A 10,195-nucleotide genomic window follows, 5' to 3' on the forward strand; every position below is an offset into this window, starting at 1 on the left:
AACTGCAGTGATTACGACAATGCCGGTTGAACACTAATTCCTTTTTATATGATTGGTTAAGCTTCTTAAAAAACATCTTCGCAGTGTTTTTTGCTATAATGTCACATAATTGACCATTGTTAAAGTGACTTTTATCCATTTTGAAACGTCTGTCGGTATTTGTTAGACTTTAACATATAACAGAGAAACAACAGAGCCTCAAAGTTAATGAACTGTACATTAATCACTGCTGATAACTGGAGTTTTTTTCTGCTTAGTGTGAATCATAGAGCACCGAAGGACAAAATCTGTCAGAAAAAGAAACTTTAAATGTTGGATGTTATAATCTGTACATGTCTAAAACTGTGAAAATGTTCTATTGGTGTTTTGTGCTACTTTGAATCATCTGTGTGACATTTAAATAACATTACTCATCTGGTTACACGCGTGTAAGCGCCTGTATTTTGTGTAAACAGTGAACATTTTCAAAGTTTTCATCTTCAAACACAATAATCATCAGTGTCAGAACTAATTCCCACTAGTCACCTACTTTGAAGGAAATGTTAACAAGTTTATACATGTATTCAACCATCCAGGTTTTACTTAATATTCCACCACAGCAGTATTGTTTAAAGTAAACAGCCCCATGCACTTCCCTCCTGAATAAAATCACGTGTGTCCTTACGCAACGGACAAAAATGCTGAGTAAACGGCTTTTATTAAAATACACACACAAGTTAACGAAACACTTTAAAGTGGATGTGAAAAAATTAAGTAATCAAGTCCCCACCCTTATTTGATTCCTCGCCATGTATGATTACTTGATATGATTATAGCAGAGGTAGAATAAATAATGGAAATATTAATCTACACGATAAACTAGAATACAAGACAGTTCATTAAGGTGAAAACAATGTTTACAGGAAGAGGCACTTTATGCTGAGACACAGTGATTTTCCTTTTACGGTGTTGTGATTTTCTTTTAAATACAGCTCAAACATTTACTTTAATAAATAAAATATATAAAACATTGTCTTTTTAAAACTAAAGTTTATATGTACAACTACTTGTATGCTGAGGAAAAAAAATATGAATAGTTTTATTGTGACATTAAAATTAAATTAAGTGTCTCTGAGAAATGGCAGTGACTTTGTCAAAACTGATAAATATTTAAAATAATGTCTTTCTAAAAACACTTTAGAGCCGACAAAGATCCTTTTTCTTAAATCTATCTTGTTGCTGAAATTCTTTAGTGAACGATCCTTGTTTTACAAAATTAATATCAACTTTTTTTTTTTAGAAAATCTATATTTTTTAAACAGAAATGAAAATTAAACAAAGAAGAAATTTTTAAATATTTGTGAAATGAAGTGAAAGCATTGAGTTACATTGTGTGAAATGCAATTAATGACACAATTGTGTGTTAGGCAGCAGTAGTGAGTCAGTGTAGCGACTCCTGAGAGAACTCCAGCCTCTGTTGTGTTCACTATTCCTTCAGTTGTTCTTACTTTTTATTTCCCAAAAGTACTATTACATGCAACTCATAGGAGTCTTTTGATTACCGGGGAAGAGGTGGAACCTCCATCGTCTTCTTGTATGATTTGAAGACAAAACCTTTTTCTGACATTCAGTCCCCGGAGCTCATGGTCTGAAAAGAATGTTGGATTATTTGCACTGGAAATCTTATCTAGACTGATATAAACGAGCAAGGAATGTCAACATTGCTCCAGAGGAATAACCACATTATTGCTTGTTTCATTGATCAGTTTAACGCTGAAATTTGGTTGACATGTATGTTAAATGTGTCCTCTAATGCCATAGTGAGTGTGCAACAAGTTAAAATAAGTTACAAATCATAGTTGACAGTCCAGCCATCTGTCTTGTATATCGAACTCAGGGTTACGGTGAACTGGAGCCGAGCCCAGCAGACCGGGAGGATGACAATGAATAAATCACCAGTTCACACAGGGGACACACACAGAGACAGACCAGCACACACACACTCGCACTTTAGAGTCAATAATCTCACATGGATTTTTGTGGACTTTGGGAGGAAACTAGAGTACTTAAGATAACCCCCACATACAGAACATAGAAACTCCACGAAAGGATGGTGCGATGGTGAGAGTGCCTTTCACTCCACCACTATGTTGCCCTATAATGGATTGCTCTTATTAGTGATATACTACAATAACACGTGATGCTACTCTATTTTTGAAGTAGTGTCTAAACTGTGAATTGATTATTTTCTGTGTGGTTCTATACTGTTACTGCCCATTAAGAGATCCGGGTCCAAATAATCTGCAAAGTATAGTGAGGTTCTAAACAATAGTTCAAATACCAGCTGGGTCTTTTTGTGAGGCGTTTGTATGTTTTCCCCCTGCGTGGATTTCCTCTAGGCACTCCGGTTTCCTCCCGCAGTCCAAAAATATAGAAGAGAGGTTAACAGGTGACTCTAAATGTGTGAATGTAAGTGCGTATGGTTGTTGGTCTCTGTGTGTTTGCCCTGTGATGGATTGTAGTTAGAGTGGCGTAAGGTGGATGAAAGGATCCAAGCATTAGTTTTAATCATCAATTTAACCCAGAATAATCTATATCCAAAATAAACAATAAAATCATTTAGTGTATAAGGGACCTTCTATATCAGGTCATCCAATAAGTTCAATAAAATTTGGGGTCCTTTTTTCCATATGTTGAAATGATTAAATTCTCTCAGTGACCTATATACTGTATGCTTGACCAAAGTGGATACTGCAGGTCTTAATGTATGCCCCCTTTTTTTTTTTTAATTACTGATTTTTTTTTGGGGGGGGGGGGGGGGGGGGTGTCTGTGCGTGTGCTTTGATTGTTTTTCTGTTTTTCTCATTTTATTGTTGTTGTAAACTTTACAGCCGCTTTTCTTGAATGAAGAGGGGCCTTGTTACACGAACGCGCACGCGCAGATGTGACGCCTTTAACCCCGCCCCCTCCCTCCACGGTGTTGTGCTGCTCCAGGGGCTCGAGCCGCTCAGTCCAAACTGCGTCACTCCATCAACATGGCGGGGACTGTGGCGAACAAGTGTCTGACTCCTCTGGCGTTCCTCTCCAGGAAGCTTTCCGCTCCGGAGTTCATCACCCAGTGTTGCTATCACAAGAAGGTAACGGCTCACGTTTCTTCCGGGTTTTAAAGAGCACGGCACGCGACTTGCTGTGGCTGTTTGTCTCATGTTTACATCATGCAGTTGTATCCCAGAGTAACTCCTGTAACGTTACAGCATGTCGTGGTTTATCTCTCACTACCGACTGACTGACAGCTACAGATAAATACACCCCAGCATGTAGTTTCAAACACACGGTCGAGTTTTCATGTTAGTAGACTAAAACGAGATCTCTAATCTGCTGCTCGCTGCCACAGTTAAATACTTACATCACATCCGATTAATAAACTCTGAGGGATGACAATATGGTGGAGCCACTCTCATTTACATGTGTCGCACTGAGTGAGTTTTTTTGAACATGATTTTGTTATCTTACAACAACACACCACAGAAGACAAGTTTGTCTTCACTGTGTGTGACGCAACGAGGTCGAAAGACAACAGATCAGCGTATTTCAAGTTCAACTGGATCTGACTTTGTCCAACTATAATATGAATTTATTGAAACCTTTAGAATTAGAAAAGTCTTTATTGGCATTGTTAAAAACGGCATGTGCCACAGTATGAATATATAAAAGGAGTTAGAAGGTTTGAAAGAGAACAATTAAACGCCTTAAAACACTCGTATAGCAGACAGCAGTCAATTATTACTCTTTTAAGTTGTAATGAGCTGTTTGATCTGATAATATATTTGGAAAAGATGTATTGAAAAAGTGGGTCATTACCTATTGATTATGAACTTGATATTGCCTGCCAAACCACTGCCATATCCGATGACGTAAGTGGTAATCATGGGCATATATGTAATAACACATGTATTACATATTCTGAATTGTGACCAAAAGCTCCCTACTGCCTTGGTCAGTGTGACTAAACAGAAACTTGAGCAGGAGGGAACTGATTTAGTAGACAATGAAATCCAGTCCTAATCTGTTTACTTCAGTGGTGCTTACGTAAGAGAGGAAATTTGGCCTTGTGTAACGGCGATGCCTTATAGACATTCATCTTGAGGTCGTAACAAAACAGGAATGCCATTCCCGGATGCTGCTGTTGCCTTGCTTATACATATTTGATTTACTACTGCCGTGTTTATAGCTGCTTCCTTCTCCGGTTGTCTGAAGGTGGTGGACCATTATGAGAACCCAAGAAACGTGGGCTCGCTGGACAAAAACTCCAAAAATGTTGGAACTGGTTTGGTGGGCGCTCCAGCCTGTGGAGATGTAATGAAGCTCCAGGTATGTTGTACAATGCTGGAACCAGAGTGACTGTGTGCAAATGTATAATAGTTGTTATTTAAGAGAGCAGTAACTCTAAATATGTCCAAATTAAAAATGTGTACATGTTGACCAGCTTGAAAATGACACACATTTTTCCATTTCTAGTTACAAAATTCTCTAAATTGCATTTCGTCCCCTTCAATACTTTATGTTTAGTGATACTGCACAATTTGTTATTTACAAAAAAGTCAAATAAATATGACTTTGGTTTATTGGGTATTTATGCTTCTATAAGAAATACTACAAAACCACTGCTTTTCCTGCATTATAACATTTTCTTCAATTCACATTGATAGTTTGGAGTTAATTTCCGGAAGGTTGCATTGTCATATTGTCTTATCCAAATGTGAGTCGTGTTCGAGTTCACCATCTTTGACGTTCGATTAAAACCAAACTGTGTCGTCAGATTGAGGTGGATGACCAGGGAAAGATCGTGGACGCCAGGTTCAAAACCTTCGGCTGTGGCTCTGCCATCGCCTCGAGCTCTCTGGCCACCGAGTGGGTGAAAGGAAAATCTGTGAGTGAACACATATTCAGCATTGACATGTGCCATTGCTTCTGTTTATTTATTTCCCCCCTCACTATTGTGCGTTACGCCTGCATTTCTTTATTTGCAACATGCTTAAATCTGACCGCGATTCTCTTCTCAGATTGACGAAGCTTTAACGATCAAGAACACTGACATCGCCAAAGAGCTCAGTCTTCCACCTGTTAAACTTCACTGCTCCAGTAGGTTCTCGCAAACCGTTTCTAACCGTCTTCCACTGACTCCTCAGCACAGTCGGTACTCATGCTCACCTTTATTTGCCCCCACCGTAGTGCTGGCGGAGGACGCCATCAAGGCAGCCCTGGCTGACTACCGTCTCAAGCAGGACGACGGCCAGCAGGAGGCAGTCAGGGCCAACAGTTAAATGGAGCACTCCCACTTTGAGCTGGATGCCGTCTGCTTTCTTCTGCCAAGAGACGTAGCCGTCGTCCAGCATCGCCGCTTCACTTTCCTCCAGTAAACGATGACAAGCTGACCACCGCCAGCCCCCTGTAGCAGTGTCACACCAGGCTTTGTTGTCCTCTAAACCCTGTATACTGTCTCGTAGCCTGTCACGTAAACGCACAATGGAAGCACTGTCCGGGTGGTTGGTACAAAGCTGAGCCTTATTTTTGGAGATTATGGTGTATCCTAAGATTTTTGTGGCACAAAAGTGTTAATTTGAAAGGTGTGGTGGAGGAAGTTGGAGGTTCGCTAAGCACTGTTCTGATATGCAACCGCGCAATGTGGCTTGACACAAAGCAAGAGTCCATTAGTTTTCAGTGTAACTTATTATAGCGTAGAAATGCTCCCTTCAAAGTCTGCAATAAAAGTATATTCAATCACATTTCATTTTATGTCCGTTTCTTTTTGGTAAACACCCACGTACTTTCAAGTCACCCAAATGATATGCTGTTGTTTTTATTCCAAGTAAATATTGAGAAAAGTTAAAGCTTCACTCTAATCCAGAGTTACAGTCACCGTCGATTCATTTCCACTAAAGCGTAAATGTTTGAGCATGTTGCCAAAACATTTACAATTATTAATACTCTCAGCAGTTTGAAGTGTTTGGTCAGTTCTTTCATGTTTGGTCCATTGCTGCTGTTGACTGCTGCTGTTTTTACAGCTTTATATAAGCAGTATCAGCTTCGGCTTAAGTTTTTAGCAAGTGGAAATACACCCGCCGTAACGTCACATGCATTGTGCCGTGCACAAACCACTGCAGTGGAAGTGATGTACAAAGTATATCCAGCAGATTGTTTTATTTCCATTTGATGGTCTGATGTGTGAAAGCAAAGCGAGATCAACCAGAATGCACTTTATTTTATTTTGAATGTATAGCACAACAGTGACCTGCACCACGAGTGTTTATAGAGATCAACATTATAACATACCCTTCTTTTTTTTTTAAGTCCTCATCTTTTATAAAGTTGACTGCGACGTCCATGCTCACTGATGGGTGTGTGAGGTGGCGGATGTCCTGAAGTCACACGTTTCGATCGCAATGACCTTGTATAACCGTTAACATGACATTTCAATAGTTTTTCAAAAGAAGCCTTGCGCAAATTTCTTAATCAAGCATGATGATGTGGAAATTTGATCGTCAAAGTTTACACATGTAACATATCGTCACTCAAAAAAAGATTCAACGAGGAAAAACAACTGAAGCTTATGGTTATGTCACAAACTTATAACACATCTCTCTTGAATGACGAATAACAAAAACCTCATATTTCGGTCACTCGTGGGGACAACTGAAGGGCTGAGCAGAGGATCAGGTCCTGCCTCTCCTAACCGTGACAATCGCTGGCTATATATATATATATATATATATATATATATATAATATATAGCCCGGACATCATCAGGACCATTGAGTTACCAGACACATGACCTGATATTAAAAATGAGGTCACCGTACTGTTGGGACAAACCAATACATCAGTAAATTCTTAATATTTTTGGTTGAATTGGTCTTTGATAAATATAGAACTTGAATTATATAGTCGTCATTTTCACCTTCATCGGTGGAGCCATGTGACCACGAGGCCCTCAAGTCTAGTAGCACTATAAAATATAGGGTTTGCTATGTTTATGGGGCCTATTAGATAACATCTGTCTGTGAACATTAAAGAGTTTACTGGGGGGACAGAAATCCACTCCAGAAACTTGTTGGGAGCTGTTAGAAGGCCGTCTTCTCCCCTGCGATGAGCTGAAGTGTAGCAGAGTCATTGTGAATGTGCAGAGAGGAGGGCCGCAGGCTCCTGCCAATCAGAGGCTCTCCTGAATCGTCTTCCGGCGCCTGAGACGGCTCTGAAGGACTCGGCTCCGACGGGCCCGGCTCCGACGGGCCTGCTGCTGCCTCAGTGTCAGAGAGCTCGCAAAGCAGCTTCTCCTCGGGGATACTCAGCAGATGAGGGTCTGGGGCGCCGTCCTCTGGACTGTGGTCCGCTGCCTTCAGGCCCGGGTCACTTCTCTCGCCTTTGTTTGGTGTGCGTAGGCTCATTGCAGCCCTCATGATGTCAGCCTGGAGCTGCTTGTGAGAGTCCAACGGCTCACTCTCCTGCTCAGGAGCCGCTTTTCCTTCCACTTCATTAAAAAGTTTAGCCCCTCCAGTTTTGTCTCTGTTGTCCACGTACATTTTCGAGGGGAAGGAGGAAGGGTAGTACGAGTTGACTTTCCGTCTGCGGCTCATAAAAACCGCCCCACAGATGAGAAGAAAGAGGAGGAGGGTGAGGGTGCTTGCGACGAGGATGAGGAGCATGTTCTCTTTCAGGAAGTTCACAATCTGATTTGGAGAGTCGGCCTCCTCGCGGTATGGGCTGACAGGTGTGGTTTCATTCTCAAAAGAGATGTTGCGGGTGGGAAGAGGAACATTGAAGGTGATAAGTTCTTCTTCATCTGTACTTCCCTCTGGAGGACTGTAAAGAAGCGGAGGCGTGGCCAGGCTGCTGCAGAAGCAAAACAGCACAACCGCACCGATCTGACGAAGGGCCGCCGGGAGCATGGCTTCCCCCTCTGGATCTGTAACTAACACGAAATGTCAGGACCACTTGTGAAGACAGTCTGCACACGGGTAACCCCTAGACACTATTCTATATGGTCATGTAGGTCAGAGAGTTAAACATCTGCTTCCAGTGGAAAAAAAAAAAACATGTGGCTATTCAGATTATTCAAATACTCTAATCTGTCCGACTGATTTTTTGGTTTTAAAAAAAAGATGTTAAATGTCACTCCCTAGTTGCAAAATACAAAAAGACTTTACAGAAACTACCTTGACTGTTGTATTATATCGACCAATATCAATATTTTACCAATGACATCAGTAATGCAATGCGCCTTGTCCAAAATGTATTGGTCTAAAACACTGGGTGAAAAGGTCCCACAAAAACCTCCAATGTGGTGTGTATTATTGCTGCAATCAAGAATGTTCAGTGTAATTTGTACCATGAACCATTTCCGCAGATAATTATTGTGCACTTATACGTTCATAATCTTGGGTTCACTTGATTAAACCAAAATCAAACAAATCATCAATCAGTCATTCTCAGCAGACAGATTATCTTTGTCCCTCATTCACAATAAACAACTGGACTTATTAAAAGATCACAAAGCACAGCTGAACATCAGCTGGAGTATAAACTAAAGGGTTCAGAAGTAAACCTGTTCAGAGATATTTTAACACTGAAATACACTTTTTGGACAGAGTAACGTAGGATACCTTTAGAAAGAAGGGAAATGAAACTTCATGTCTACACCGAGAGACATGAGAGGTTCAATGCTGCTCAACGTTGCTGCGTTTATCCATGCATGCCCAAAAGAAACTCTACGATTCCATCATGCAGTGCCAACAAAAAGGAATCTGGTTGGATCCTGTTGCACTCAGTAAAAAGTTCCAATCATATAGCCAATACAATAGAAAGTAACTGTCTGTGGAAAGAATGAAAGAAATTAGTAACAATATGGCTTCACCAGAGTTCTGATGTCAACGTCTCGGTGTCTGTTTGGATTACATGAAGAGATAACAGAGACAGCCTGCAATAATTATGAAACGTGACTTTTGAAAATCTGCAGGGATCTTTCAGAAACGTTCAGTAACTTTACCAAAAAGGACATTGATGCTGTTTGTGGTGAAAAGGGAACTCACACTATATATCAATTTCTTTTCTGTTCACCCACTTTCCATTCAAATTTCCTCCCAGCACATCTATTTTTGGGGGCAACATTTGTCAGTCTTTCCTGAGACGTTTGCACATTACTGTATATGGCTCACACTCTGCTCTCCACTCCACTGGCAGCACCACGTACACTTTTATCCATTGTGTGCTCCATCTGTGTGCAAGCTGGGCTGTGTCAACCTCGTCTCTTCTGGAAAAGGGGGCTGGAAGGCTTTCTTTTCTTTCAAATTAATCACCCGCTCACCCCAGACCTAAGACACAAGGTAAGACCTGCCTGTGTTGTGTACAGGTCACTAGATACAGTATTCGGTCATATATGCACACATATTAATAGAAGGAAAAATGACATGCACCCAAAATGCCTCTTCATGTTTCTACTTCCTGCGCCTGGATGCTGCTATGAATGTTTCATGATGCTGTAATGTCGCCCTGCTTCAACTGTCCATGATTTTAGGATGCACTGGGGAAACAAAGTGAACAAAAATGTAAAAGTATTTACTCACCAGCCACTTTAGCAGAAGTGTGTCAGTTGAAAAGCCCCACCGATGGAGAATGTGGTCTGAAAAAGTGAACTAAGAGAGAGAGAGAGAGGCAAATGCTCAGTTGAGCCACGCCACTGCTGCAGTTTCAGATTTCAGCTGGGAGGTTTGTCTGGACGATGTAAAAAAAGATGTTGTTAAGCATGAGGACAAATCCCTCCTTCTCCCCTCCACTGTTCTCCTCCCCCTTCAGCTTCCCAGAGTGTCTGAGCTCTCCGGCCTCCACACAGATTGTTCTTGTTAGGTAGGAGTTTATGAAGTGCTGTGGGGGCAGGGACCTCTCCTCCACTCTCCTGTGTGGCTGACTGGATAGTTTCGAGGCAATACCACAAAAAAAAAACAACAAACACCTGATGACATTAAAAGCATTATAAACCAATTCAGTTATCCAGTTTTAATCAGAAATGGTCTGTGGTTGTTTGACAGCAATCCTTTTGAACTCCTCAGTCACTTCTACTGATACCTAACGGCAAATCAGTGGGGGTTAAAAAGCCAAAGGGCAGCTTGTGTGAGTAACCTGCTAATGCAGGAAGAGGTTAACGTTTCCTGTGTGGACTAAG

At 41.1% G+C, this 10,195-nt stretch overlaps 1 protein-coding gene across 1 annotated transcript; it reads right to left on the reverse strand.

The window, feature by feature from the left end:
• Positions 1–6,881: 6,881 nt before the first annotated feature.
• Positions 6,882–9,725, reverse strand: tmem119b (transmembrane protein 119b). The gene is made up of 2 exons (XM_080476798.1): positions 9,600–9,725; positions 6,882–7,948 (listed from the first exon to the last, which is right to left on the reverse strand). Exon 2 carries the CDS (start codon positions 7,923–7,925, stop codon positions 7,101–7,103), a length of 825 nt encoding a protein of 274 aa, XP_080332924.1. The 5' UTR covers positions 7,926–7,948; positions 9,600–9,725; the 3' UTR covers positions 6,882–7,100.
• Between the last annotated feature and the right edge of the window lie 470 nt (positions 9,726–10,195).

Source organism: Lipophrys pholis (assembly GCF_963383615.2).
Source record: "Lipophrys pholis genome assembly, chromosome: 12".
In the NCBI taxonomy this organism is placed as follows: Eukaryota; Metazoa; Chordata; class Actinopteri; order Blenniiformes; family Blenniidae; genus Lipophrys; species Lipophrys pholis.